Source organism: Gracilinanus agilis, chromosome 5, assembly GCF_016433145.1.
Source record: "Gracilinanus agilis isolate LMUSP501 chromosome 5, AgileGrace, whole genome shotgun sequence".
Lineage (NCBI taxonomy): Eukaryota > Metazoa > Chordata > Mammalia > Didelphimorphia > Didelphidae > Gracilinanus > Gracilinanus agilis.
Genome location: NC_058134.1, coordinates 195,471,857 through 195,486,595, shown reverse-complemented (window position 1 = coordinate 195,486,595; position 14,739 = coordinate 195,471,857). Strand labels below are relative to the sequence as shown.

Genomic DNA, 14,739 nt, shown 5'->3' with positions numbered 1-14,739 from the left:
AAACATGTTATAACTCATGTAAGTTCTGTGGAGGAAAAAACTATCTCACCTTTGCATTTTTACCTTCAGTGTGCAGCACACAGTAAGAAGGCATTATTATTTGATTATGACAGGTTATATACAATGGTGAAAGTGCTAGTAAGAACAAGACATGGAGATTCTGGTTCTGTAACTGAAAAAAGGATACTGATACATTTGACAGCACACTCACAACCTTTGACTCATATCACCATTGATCACATCAAATGTCTGAACCATTTGAGATCACTGACCATACTATAATTTCATTTACATGTTATGTATATACAATCTCATTTTCCCTTTAAACCCAAAGCAATAGACCTTTACTTCTCAGGTAAGTCTCTGAACACTCTTTAATCGACCAGAAACATCCTTGGCTTCACATTTATACCACTCTAGCCCAACATAACTATTCATAGACTTCTTTAATCTGATCAGATTTTTCAATATATTCATATAGCTTTTGCCTTTTCATCCAATATTATGGTTATCTGCAATAAAGTCACATAGCATGACTTAAATCTCCCTTACTCTTTTTTTAAAACATTTATTAATATTCATTTTTAACATGGTTACATGATTCATGCTCCTACTTTCCCCTTCATCCCCCACATCCCCCCCACCCATGCTGACACTCATTTCCACTGGTTTTTATCATGTGTCATTGATCAAGACCTATTTCCAAATTGTTGATAGTTGCATTGGTGTGGTAGTTCTCCCTTACTCTTAAACACAAATTCCAATGTTTCCTAATCAAGCATACACACAAAGACAATAAAAAAATTGAACCAAAATTGAATAAAGGGACATTATTCTTCTTGGGCTAAAATACAAAATGAGAGCTTTCTCAAAAGCCAAGTGTGTCAAAAAAAAAGAGATTTTTGACTTGAAAGAATTTAAATTATTTTTAACTTACCCTGCGCAAAGTCTACCATAGGAAATGTCAATGTCACTTATTTTGGAAGTTTAACAGCAGAGGTAAATCAAGTGTACCCAAACCAGATTAAAATGTAATTAAGAAATGTTTAATAGAATAAAAAGATAATATAACTTAGACAGTGTTAATTTGTGGTTTTCTGAGTCAATATGCCACCCACAAGGATCTGTTTCTATCTGAAGTCGACACCACAGATCTAAAGGGAAGTCTTAGACAAGCCTGGCAAATGCTCCTGAGAGAGATGCTGGTATTCTTAAGATCATGAGGATTCCTTTCTAAGCAATCTTAATGTCAGATAGTGAAAGGGAATGAGAGTGTGGCAAAGTGGGTAGAATGAAGGTCATGTGAGGCAAACAGATTAGATTCGAAGTACCAGCAGCATGAAAAATCCATGAGTGATTTCTCCATTTTGGGTTCATGAATCTTAGAAGCAGAAAAGATCTTAGTAGAGAATCTGATTCTTCTAGTACTCAGATGGTGGCATGAGCTCATAAATTTGAATGTTCCCTCCAGTGAATGGAAACACATCCATGATCATCCACTCCTTCATGTCCTCCTGAAAGCCAGGGAGGGTCACCCATGCAACTAAGCTGTCTAATAATAAATAAAAAGATGACAAGAGCTAACATTTGATACTCTCAAAGTTTAAGTGCAGTTTTAAGCAACACCTAGTATGGAGTTTTAAAGTTTACCACTAATACTTCTTTTTGATCCTCCCAAAATTCCTAGAAAGATAGTAGTAGAATTATATCCTATAGATATGGTAGCCCTTTTTCCCCCAGTTAGAAAACTAAGTCCTAAGAAGGTCTAAGCTAGTCTAAGATCACACAGCCACTAGAAGGGAAATATGTTTTTCCCTATAGGGAAGAGGTCAGAGGCCTGGTAGAGGGGATAATGGAAAAATATGAGCCAAACTGGCAAATTAAATTTAAACAAACCAAGACTAGAGAAAAATCCATAGCGTGCTGTCATGGATGAAGCACTGGAGGTAGATTTTGAGCATGGGCTCAAATCCAAGCTCTTCTACATAACACCTGTGTAACCTTAGATAAATCTCTTAACAATTCTGGGCCTCGATTTCCAAAAGTTTTTAAATTTCATAGGAATATGCAATTTCACAATTGAAAAGTCTCTTAGAATTTATCTAGTTTAATTCCCTTGTTTTATAAATGACAAGTCTCATTTTCAAAAAAGTAAAATGACTTAACTAAGATCACATAGCTAATTTGCTTCCTTTCCAGGAAAACGACAATATAGTTTATATTAATTGGAATGGATTTCAAGAAAATCTAGTTCTCTTCCCCCACTATAAGAGTGGGGACTTGTGGGGAGACCCATGAACAGGTCATCTTTTACTCAACAGGTACATGAAATTCCATATAACCCTATAACTCCAGAGTTACAAGACTTCAAGAAAGGTACAATCAGTGGTACCAATCATATTGAGCATGTGATATCATCCATGGGCTACATAAAGAAGTAGGAAGAAGTATTCTGGCTTAGGGACTTCAAAAGAGTGAAAGAAATGATCCGGAGACCTTGGGTGAATGTATTTTTATATATTCCAAGGTGGGGGATGGGGACAACGAGCCAGAAATAGGGAGAGGAGGAGGCTAAAAAGCAGGGCAAACTGAAGGCTAAAAATGGAGGCGGTAGCCCTGGCATGAACTCTCAGCTCTGACTATGAGACTGATGGAGGAAATTCAAAGCACAAAATGTAGTTAATTGAGACAGAACCAGACCCACACTGGATAAATCCTTCCTATATGGCCAACTCTGAAAAGTCATCAGTCAGGCTGCATCTCATGTTCTACAGAGGAGAAAAACTCTACTATGTGTTGAAAGTCTACAGCATTATTATACTTTTTCAAATCTGGACTGGCGTCTGGAACTGTAATTGCACTGACATAGAGAATCTTCCCTCTACCAATGCAGATGAGCATCTTCTCTGAAACTATGTCTTATGGAGCTACTTAGAATGCTGAGAGGTTACACAGCCAGTATGTGCTAGAGGCAAGGCTTGACATAACTCTTCTGTCTCTGAGGCCAGCTCTTTTCCCAATATGCCACAGATTCTTCTACCTTAAAGAAAGACAAAATTCCAGATTACACATGGCATTGATGAGGAGGGAAAGTTGGGTACAAAATTAAAGTATGGAAGAAGGAATGGGGCAGCCAATGGCCATAAGATTCTGAGCACCTCTAGAATTGTTGACCTCTTCTTGGCCCTGCATCTTTAGTGTTCCCTGGCCATGTTAGGAGTGTGTAAATGCCTAAGTTGCTTAGATCTCACAGCAACAATAATTGCATGGATCTTGATCATACTGAGGATTTTCCCTATACTTTATAAAATTGATTCACAACTACTCCATGTTTTCCTTGTGATAACCATTGGTGGAAACATGTAGGCAGATAGATAAGGAAAAGCTATTCCTTGGATTCTGGAAGACAGAATGCAAGGTTTCCCTACATATACACATATAAATCCTGTGCTTTGTCATATAATGACCTAGGGAATGCTGAGTCTTCATGCCTCTTATAACTAGCTTAGATCAAAACCAGAAACCCCACTCCTATTCTTTGGCACTAGGAAAAGAATTGTGACAATAACCCATATTGGAGCCAAAGGGCAACTTCCCTTGTCAACAGGAGGGGAAAACAAGAAGTATAGAAGAAAGGAAGCTAAGCCAGGTCTGACACATGCCAGCCAGCAGGCAGACTAAGAATATAAACATTTGTCTTGCACGTTAAAAAGAACGCACCAATGGAACAGGTTATCCTGACATATAAGGAGCATTGCTCTTCATTTTGAATGACATTCCTTTAACCAAGGAACTTAAGAGCTATCTACAGCGGGACTTGAGAGACGTGAGTGGAGCAGGATCAGTCACTGGCCTGCTGAGAGAAGCCAATCCAGCTACTACAACAAGGCAGGAAGGACTGGCCTAAGCAGGTGACGCTGGTGCTGAAAGGAGAAGACAAGCACAAAAGCAAAACAGTGAGAGCACTGCTCACTACAAGAAGGCCAAACCCTTCTCCTCTCAATTCTGTACACATGCAAACTTTGCAGGCAGAGCCAAAGTTGCAAGCGTTCTTGGCCCAAGATAAATACCACGGCAAATTCTTTTCATGCCTGTCTTCCTTTGATTCAGTCATTCCCCAAAGGTAAGAAATGAGGCCAATCCCAGGTGTGCCAAGAGGTGTGCTGAACAAGACACATTCACGTTTTCTTAATGGGAGGGTTAGGATAACAGCAGACTCATGAAATGTCTGAGATGGGATGGACCACAGAGATAAACTAGTCTAACACCATTTTGCAGATGAGGTAACTGAGGTTGACTTGCCCAAGGTCACACAGCTGGTTAGAGGAAAAAGTAGCACTAGAATGCAAATCTTGAAAATTTCAGACTTATATACTTCATTCTTGGACCATGAACTTTCAGAAACAGGAAACTCAGGCAGTAAGAGAAGTCATCTGCAGCCAGGTCAGAATTAGAATCTTTATGTACCAATTTCTATCTAATGAACTGGCAAGTACAGCCAGTTCTTGACCACTGCCTTCTGCCTGCCTAAGATAAGGGACTATAGTCATACTTACTGACCTTAAATATTGTTAAAGGAGTCTCGGTTCAAGAAAAATAATATTTAGAGATAGTGCTCTAAGGTACCAAATCTCCCAAAAGATAAGTATGACAACAAGTAACACCAAATTCCTATCCAAAGCCTTCATCTCTTCCTTAGCTGCACTTCAGTTACAAATAGGCAGACAAAAAGTGTCTAAGGATTTTCCTTGAGAGGAGGATAGGTCATCAGTCAATCTCTATTGTTCCAAGATGATAGAGCCCCAAACACCATGAACTTCCTGACAACTTTTAGAAGAAGGTAAACCACTTGATACCCTTATTCTGCCAGGTGAGGAAAAAAAAAACCTTGATAGAATAAAAAGCTTTAAAGATAAAAGGCATATATACATGGTTCCATAGGCTTTTTTTTTAAACCCTTGTACTTCGGTGTATTGTCTCATAGGTGGAAGATTGGTAAGGGTGGGCAATGGGGGTCAAGTGACTTGCCCAGGGTCACACACCTGGGAAGTGGCTGAGGCCAGATTTGAACCTAGGATCTCCCGTCTCTAGGCCTGACTCTCACTCCACTGAGCTACCCAGCTGCCCCCGGTTCCATAGGCTTTTTAAAGAATCATTTGAGCTTTATATTTTTACACACACACACACACACACACACACACACACACACACACACACACATCTAAACATTATGCAAACTCAGTGGCAATATTTGAAAGGATTTTCCTGTTTGATACTGATTGTTAAATTCATTAGGGTCCAGTTTTTAAAATAAAGTCAATCATCTAGCATTTACTAAGTCAGTAAATCAGTCAACTAGCAGTAATTAAACAGCTACTATGTGCCAGCCACTAGGATGTGCAACGAAAGACAAAAGAGTTCCTGCTAGAGAGTAAACTGTCCAAGGAGGAGACAAATCATTAGGAACAACAGACAGGATAAAAGGGAAGATAATCAAGAGGGAAGGGACTAGCATTAAAGGAAACACTTCTTGCAGAAGAAAGGGCTTTCATTTTGCCCTAGTAACAGACCTGGATCCAACTGATCTAGTCCTATACTGGTAACAAACCTCACATACTGGTCCCGACAATCAAAATATTTGCTTACAGCTACATAGCTCTTGACAGGTTACGAAGTACTTTCCTCACACCCTTGTGAGTTAAGTAGTACAAGTATTATTATTCTTATTTTATGAATGAGAAAACTAAAGCTTGTAATCAAAAAGCTAATAAATCTCAAAACCAATACTTGGACTACTAGGTTCTCTGTCTCTAACTCCAGTGCTCTGCTCCTTATAACACACTAATTCCCTGACATAACCTCTTTCAATTCCACCAACAAGCAACTTCCCACAAATCTTATCCATACCCATCTTTTAATATGCATCAAGGAAATAAGCTTATAAAGCTGCCATACAATCAAAATAGTCACAGCAGCATTTATTTTGGTGGCCAAAAAAAAAAAAAAAACAATCAACAAACAAGCAAACAAACTACTAGAAATACAATGAATATATATTGGAGGTTAGCTGAACAATCTGTGGTATAAAAATGTTAATAATTTATTCTTCCATGAGATATGACAGACATAAGAAACTAAGACAAATATTAAAACTTCTTTGAACTAATTCATAGTGAAGAAAGATTCAAGTGATTATATACAAGAACAAATAAAAACAATAAAAAACAGTAAAATATCTATATCAAAAAATCTATTATCAGAGATATAGATCCAAAAAAAGACATGACCTAAAGTAATTTCCAAATAGATAAGTGGTCAAAGGATATAAAAAAAGTTCTCAAAATAAGAATTAAAAACTATTATTGTATGAAAGATTGTTCCAAATTACTACCAATAAAGAGAAATTCAAATCTAAACAACTCTGAGGTTTTACCTCACAGCAATTTGGCAGAGATAACAAAAGATGGGGAAAATGTTTAAAAGGATGTTGGAATATAGGTATACTAAGGACCTATAAAATGGTCCACCCAGGTGGAAATTAATTTGGAATTATGCAAAGATGATTGCTAAAATGTTCACATTCTTTGAACCAGAGATCCTGATGCTAAGCAGATAACCCAAAAAGGTCAATGATAAAAGAAAGGCCTCCAATATACACCAAAATATTTGTAGCAAATTTTTTTGTTTGAGCAAATAACTAGAAATAAAATAAATGTTCAACAACTGAGGAACAGTTAAACAAACTGCACTGAATGAATGCCATGGGATATTATTGTGCTATAAGGACAAATGGGAAAATATATAAACTAATGTACAGGGAAGTAAGCATAACCAGGAAAACAGCATACACAATGCTGTGAAATTATAATGACCAAGCTAGGCCTCAAAGAAGAGATGGAAGATGATACCTCCCCACTTCCTTATAGAGCTAAAACTGGGGTGGGCAACTATGGCTTTGGAATGTCACATATAATGTCAAACTGGGGGACAATTTCATTGAACTTTTTATGCTTTCATATTCTTTATTATATGGGATGGGGAAGGTAGGGACTAACAGGTTGAGAAATGTAGATGATATAAAAAGAAACCAATTTAAAAAGAGAATCAAACTGATTAAATGTAAAATTCAATCTCAGACCTAGAAAACTGCTATTAAAATAAACTTCCTTCCCTCCCTTCAGTAGAAAGGCAGGAGACTAGAGAAGTAAAACTCAGTACACACTGCTGGGTTTTGTTGTTTTTTCTATTGTTTTTATCGAAATTTCCCCTCTCTTACAAGAGAGAATTCAACCAAGGGGAAGAAAAGTTATAGGAATACATCTGGGGACTTTACATAAAAAGTTATAAAGGCAAAAGGAATCCAACTGACTCTTCAACTTAAAAAAGAAATCAGCTTCAGAAACTTTTCACAATGCTCACCCCCTCCCCTACTGCACCCCCCCACATGTTTTCCCCTAACTTAGGTGTTTAATTTACAAAACACACATACGAAAAATAATTCACCTGAGACCAGCACCCACTCACACACCTGTCACTAAAACTGAGCCCCCCCAAAAAAAAGCCATCTCACTGTACACTCCTTTTTTTGTTGTCTTGTATCCGCTAACACATAAATATGCCCCAATTTCCAGTCTATGCCCATCCCTGCACACGACACTAACACAGACCTTATCAGTAGAACTACACATTGCCTTCAGGTTCCCTCCACTAGAAGTTTTGGTCCTACTCCAACAAACTCAATTTTAAATAAAACTAAATCTAAAACTCTAACCGCGGTCATTAGTTCAACTTACCAGATGCCAGAGAAATTGCCTGTCTCATTAATGAGTAAAACAGCAGCTGGTAATGTCTTGGAGCAGGTTGGTGGGTTTTAAAAATCTTGGGAGTTAGCCTGGATCCCCTCTCTCACTTCTAGCCAACATGTGGATTTACGTTCCCTCCAGATCATCAGGCGGGAGGAAGCCCAGCACAGCTCAAGAAAAAGAGCTGCAGAAAAGTCTGCAGAAAAAAGCAGGCTGCTCAATTACAATTAGCCATCCTGGAAGTAGAGGAGGAGAAGAAGCCAGTTCATTGAATACATATGGGAATGAAAATGCAGAGATGGGAAATGTTATGTAATTAAACTCTGCTGGCCTATCTTGCCCAGGAGGGGGGAAGCAAGACCAATCAGTAGTGACCTCTTCCAATCAATTTAATTGGCCCAACCTCGCCAAGAAAAGCAACAGAATTGGTTTAGTGCCTTCTGGATATAGCTCAGCTCCAGCCTATTTATGGTCATTGAGCACAAGGGTAGGAGACTGCCCAAGGGACCAGCAGTCTTAGGCTCTAATACAGGGTCCAGGACTCCAGTACTTCAACAGAAGAGGTACCTACTCCCACTTTATCAGAGATGACTCAGTGGTCAATTCAACACCTGACACCCACAATACTTCTCACCAGCCAAAAACCTTGCTTATCAAGCAACCAGACCTTAGGGAAAAACAAAGAAGTAATAGCAACGAGGCACAGCTGAATAGGCTCTCATTTAAACAGGTCTACTACTACAAGTCAGTGACTCACTTCTGTGCTCCCAAAGTCAGTCAGTCTCTCTCTGTCTCTCTGTCTCTCTCCTTTTCGCCATTATTGTCTGCATAGTTGGAGGAGGGAAAGTAACTTTCTTCTAAGAAGTTATTTCCTGTAATGGCCTTTAATTTCCTTTGATACTTCAATGCCTCAGTGATGTCATCAATATGAGTAGTCCCTCCAAAAGTAGAGCTGGAAACTCATCCATGCCTGCACATTCCATGTGAACCTCATCTCTGTCCTGACATAAAATCTCCTCAAAGTCTCACTCAATGTGAACAGTGCTTCCTCTACAATTTTTGACATGGCAGTGGTATAGTTGAAGCCTGTAGACTTTTCCCTCCATAATCAGTGCATCTTTTCTGGCCATACATCTCTGCATTAACCTTGTATGTTGCTTCTCTAGTACAATTCTTTTTTGGTGATGTGTTGAAGCCTATTCATATCCCCATGTGACTCTGCTGTCTTTCAAATGAACCTCAACTTTGGCAACTCATAAAACCTTTCCTCTGACAACCTCAAAAAAGCTTCCATGGACATGGATTCTTAGAATCTCTTAAACATTTTACCCCTCACCATGTACTCTTTGATAGGGTAACACAAACCTTCTTGCAGTCCCATGAAGAAGATACTCCGAATCTCTTACTTCTGGGTATTTTCTCAATCTCTCCCCCATGCCTGCAATACTCTCCTCCCTCATATCTACTTCTTGACTTCCCTGGATTCCTATCTTCTATTGGAATCCCTTTCCAATCCCTCTTAATTCTAAAGAGCCTTACCTCTCTTATTTATTTACTTCCTATTTATCCTATCTACTGTTTCATTGCATTTGTATAGATCTTGTATATATTTGTTTGCTTACTGTCTCTGCCTTTATAAAGTGAGCTCCTTGACAACAGGAATGTCTTTTGTCTCCTTTTTATCCCCAGTGCTTCATACCATTTCTGGCGTGTAGTAGGTGCTTAATGAGTGTTTATTGACTCACTGACTAAACTAGGATTAGCAATTTCAATTGTATGAAGTCATGAAAAATTTAATAAAAGATCTGCCCAAGGTCACTGAATTAATAGTGGAGATGGAATGGGCACCTAGACTTTACTTTCAATCTGAAGTATAAAACACACATTCAAACGTGCCATGAGTTTTTGATGTTACTGGGCTCTTCCATTTTTTTAATACACATAGTAACAGCCTCTGGTGCCGGAGCTACACACAATCATAAAAACATACTTCATCATATCCCTTACCACTGATATATTTTTTACATTTATCCTTCTTCTGATTTCTACTTCATTAGCTATCCTTACCAGCCTCACTACCCACCTCTACTTTGGAGACTGAACTTGAGGATCAACAATCTATTTTTCTAAATACATGTTCTTTCCATTACTATACCCTACCTCATCTACCAAACACCTCATCTTACACAACACATTTAAAGCAAATTTAGTCCTAAAATAAACACAACACCCCTGTTTCCTTTTTATGGGAATTTAGACCCACTTTATAGCTGCTTGTACTTAGCCCTTTTATATCTCTAGCTCTCATCCACTCCTATTTATATCACCCCAATATATACCTCTGAACAAACCCCCCTGGACCAGCATGCGTGCACATAAGCGCACATTCCATCAATCTCAGTTGAACATCTTCTGAGTTCATGTATCTTTGCTTTGCTTTATCCCATCTATTCTGCCTTCTCTCCTCCCCCATACACTAGGATTCCCTTATTCAATTCACTGACACAAGATAGTCCCAAACATTCCAGCCCCTTTATTCAGCCTGAGTGCTCAGCCATCTAATTCACTAATGCCTACTACTAGCACCCTTGATCCTTTCACAAAACCGAGGTGCGTGTCGTCAGAACCTTGGAGCACAGACACAATACTATTTGAACAAAGTCAAAGATACATTCTTCTAGCACACATATCCATACACACCTCAAAGAAAAAGAATTATAAAGTAAAAAGGATCTTCAGTATCTCACCTAGCCATCCTTAGGCCCTTGAGCTATCAAATCATTCTCCAAACTCAATGCTTCTGGTACAATATGCTAAGTTCAGAGCACCTAACACTGTGCTACTCACCTAGCAAGCACTGAATAAATGTTAAAGCTGAAGAATAGTCATTAATGCTGGGCTACTCTCATAAGCATCCATTATGCATTATGCATTATCTAGAACTAGAGCAATGATGAACTCTATTCGCTCATTCATATCTTACATACAGATCTCTTCCTATTCCTTCTCCCCAACGTCCTCCATAAAATGAAGTATATAATGTAGGTACTACATAACCTTCTTCTCTTATATGTGAGCCCTTCATCTTAACCCTTACAAATACTCATCTCACTGGAAGTATAGCTTCCTTTCCCACATAAGCCCTCCAAGATTCCAAGAAGAATCTGTCCTAGTCCACATTTAATACCCCTCAAATGCCTCGATGCCATTCCTGCCAAATTCTTCAGTGCCCAGACCCCCACACATCATACACATCTTCCATATAAAGTTTACAACCTGCTCTTCCCATAATCTTTCCCCACCCCCTACACACATCCCCTTGATAATCCTCAGGCAAACAACCCTGAACTCAAGTCCACTTTTCTCTCACACACATTACTCCCACACCATCTTAATTCAACATCCCCAGGCAGCCAGACACAAGCTATCCCTTTTCTCCAAATTATCTTTCTCTGCTCCCCCTTTTCTCTCTGAAGCAAAACAATCTTTTCCTTTTCCTTAGCTTACACCTATCTCTGGCTTTCTTTATTCAGATGTCCATCCTACAAACACTTCCAAAATACAATCAATAAATCAACCAATCAACTAAATAGCATTATTAGTTCCTATGTGCCAGACAGTATATACCCCTCAGTTTTACACGTATTCTCCCTATCCATTTAACTCAACTAATTTATACTTTGAACCCCTTGACCTTCCCCATATATCACATATATATTGTTAGATACAAAAACAATCAATTCATTTCCAGATCGTCTAGCTGGGCATACACAAAATTCCAATGCAAAAATCTTAAGCAATACCACCTAGGAACACTCATTGCTTTTCCCCAACATTTTATTTACACATGCCTACATTCCCAGGCCCCTCCTCACACTGGTCCAAGTGTTAAAGAACAAGGTGAAAAGTTGGATTCTCTCTCCAAACTTTATCCCCACAGCCTTCTTTGTGTTGCAAGTCACAAAAGAACTGAACAGGGTACAAGTCTAAGGGTGTTCTATGGAGGATTCTAAGTGGGGTGGAAGTAAAACTGCTGGAACTTTCCAATTCTGTCCTCAAAAGACAAGTGGACATTCTCTCCCCTGTTATTCTTGCAGAGTGGGAAACAGATCTTTACAGAAAAGCACATGTTCCAACCAGGCAAAACTTAAAAACAACGCCCTCCACCACCACCCCTGAACCCTTTCTCCTCTTTATCCAGAGAGAGGGCAGCCCTTCCTTCCTTCCTCCAAAGCCTCTAACCCCAAACCATACTTCCAACACATGAAGATTTCTCCTGTCTAAAGGTAAGTGTGCCATCCTGGTCCCAAGCTCTCTAGCCAGTCGACATACCAGAAGACCAGGCAGCAGAGGTAAAGAGAACAGTTTTCCTTTTTCCCAGTTCCCTCCATCTGGAATACCCACAGATCCAACAACAAAAAAAGCCTTTTTTAGTCAAAGGCTCCCATTGCCTCAGTCCAAGAGGTATTCCTTAGGTCTCTTTATTTAAAAGGCAAATTATGAAATGGCTCAGCAAAACCATTTGAACCATTTAGCGACTTCTCAGCAAATGAGTGTACTCCTACCCCAAATCTAAGGCACACACAAAGTTCCCTTCCCCCACCCCACCTACTCCATTCTGTGGCCCCTTTTATTTTTCTCTACAGTACAAAAGTATCTCTCAAATTTTTGGATGAGTAGAGGTTTTGACTTTTCTCAGGAGGGACAATTTATTTTACTCTTCCCTCAACCTTCTTGATCCCTTCAGAGCCTTTGGGTCTGCCAGTGTTTCCACACAGCCCCTGCCTCCAGTTCCTAGAAGGACTTTGAGAACCAGTAAGGGTGATCCTCCTGGATGCCCTGGACCCAGTGCCCTTCTACTCTCCAGAAATCATACTTGATCATAAACCTGGAACCCAGATGTGGGGTTCAAGGAGTTGATAATGTAGAGTGGGTGACCCAAAGAGGAATTTCATGAAGGTAGGGAGATGGGTAGGGGCTGCTTGATATAAAGTCAGGAATAGTGGAATAGTTTGATGGGGTGTTGTTGTTGTTGTTGTTGTTGTTGTTGTTGTTGTTGTGTGTGTGTGTGTGTGTGTGTGTGTGTGTGTGCGCGCGCGCGCGCGTGTGTGTGAGAGACAGAGACAGAGACACAGAGAGAGAGATTCATTCAAGGTTTCGGGCAAAGGTCACAAAGAAAGGGAGAGAGGGAAGGACTGAAAGAGTACAGTGCAGGTACTTAGGATAAGGGAAGATCTATCTCTCCAAACTGGGAAATGACTGTACTTGTCAAAGACAGACTTCTCCCCTCCCCCATTCCAAAGAGAGGGGAGGAGGGGGATGTTATGGGGCCACATGGGGGAGGGGATTTAGTGGATTGTACATGTGTGTATGTGAGGGGTGGGAGAGCGGCTTCTACTCTGCGATTGAGATTTGCTTTAAAAAAAAAAAAAAAAAAAAACCTTTGTTAAACAGGATGCTGCAGAGACTTCTCTGGAGTGAAAGGACAGGGGTGTTTCTGGATTATCCCCTTCCTCCCATACTATCTCCAGAACCCTTCCAATCCAGGTCCTTTAAATCTGATCACTTTCCCAGATTTAGTACCAGTTTTCTTGGGACTCCGGAAGGTAACAAGGCTGTATGGGAGAGGTAGAGTAAGGGTGATTCCCTTCACAACTCCAAATATTGAAACCCAAACTTCCCTGCGAGTGAAGCAAAGAGCTAGAAGAGGCTGGAGTTATGGGGGATAGGGGTTACGGAGTTGGGGACAGAACTATCGGCAAACTGCCTAGAGGTAGCAGCTGAGCTCATCCGACAACACTTCACTCTGGAATCTCCCAATCTCTCCCAAGAGACTAGACCCCTTTCCTCCACTTTAACCCCCACTTTGCCCACCCTTCTTCCAGTCCCTTACCGTGGCAGGAGTAACCATGGCATCCGTGTGAATGTTTTCAGAGAAGTCGACATGAAGAGAAAAGTGGAAGCGAGCGGGTTCATTCAGTCTCCCCCACCCCGCTGCCGCCGCTGCCACAGCCACCGACCACCACTACCACCAATTAAAAAAAAAAAAAAAAAAAAGTAGTTGTGCGGGTCTCTTCCGAGGACTAAGCCCGTAGCTACTCGATTTGGGAGAGAGGATCCTTCAACTCTGAGTCCCGAGAACATAATCTGCGCGGTTATAACCAGCCAACCCAGCCAGATGGCTCCGTACTCAGCGCAGTAACCCTTTAGGTGCCGCGGCGCTGCCTTCCCGCGCTGCCTCACCTCCAGCCCACGCTGAGCCCCTTCGCAGCCCCCCACCAACCCCAGGCGCACCCCGCCCAGGGCTGCAGGAGGCTGAGTCGGAAATGGCGCAAGGTGCTTTTGTTTTTCTTTGTTTGCTGGGGGTGGAGTGGTCTGAGAGAGGCGCTTCCTTGTGCCTCTTATTTTCCTCAAACCCCCCAATTATAAAAGAGCTCTCTCTCCCTTTCAGAGACTTGGAAAGAACCGGACACAATGTTTTGTGTAGTGTTGTGTTGCATTGATCCTACTATGCGGATTAAATTGCTTCAACAGGTCTTTTTTTGTCGTAGCCGTAGTCGGTAAATTCTTCTTGGACCTCCCCCCATCTTTTCCTCTATTTTTCTCTGGAGAAACGGTGTTAGCTCACCTCGATTCCTCAGCCTGTTTGGGTCTGATTTTTAAACTCCTCCTCCTAGACCCTTGCAGTTCAGATCTCTCTCCACCTCCTTCCCATAATCCACCCCCTCCCCCACCACTGGCTCTTTTCTCCAACTCACAACACACAAACACAAACACCACAGTCTCCCCCCACCTCCGCCACACACACTTTCACAAATACGTACAACATACACACATACACATTCGGAGCAAACTGTCAACTCTCGCTGACCAGTGCTGTTGGTGCTCCGAAGTCTGTCAAGACAGGTGAAATAAAAAAAAACAAAAAAAAAAAAAA

The 14,739-nt window shown here is 40.6% G+C and overlaps 1 protein-coding gene across 1 annotated transcript in view; it reads right to left on the bottom strand.

Moving 5' to 3' along the window:
* The window catches only part of NTF3 (neurotrophin 3), a 132,324-nt gene extending 118,307 nt beyond the window's left edge, over positions 1-14,017 (bottom strand). The window contains 2 exon segments of the mRNA XM_044679972.1: positions 13,696-13,824; positions 13,827-14,017. Of these exon segments, the coding sequence (XP_044535907.1) occupies positions 13,696-13,824; positions 13,827-13,946 (249 nt within the window). The 5' untranslated portion in view covers positions 13,947-14,017.
* Positions 14,018-14,739: the final 722 nt, after the last annotated feature.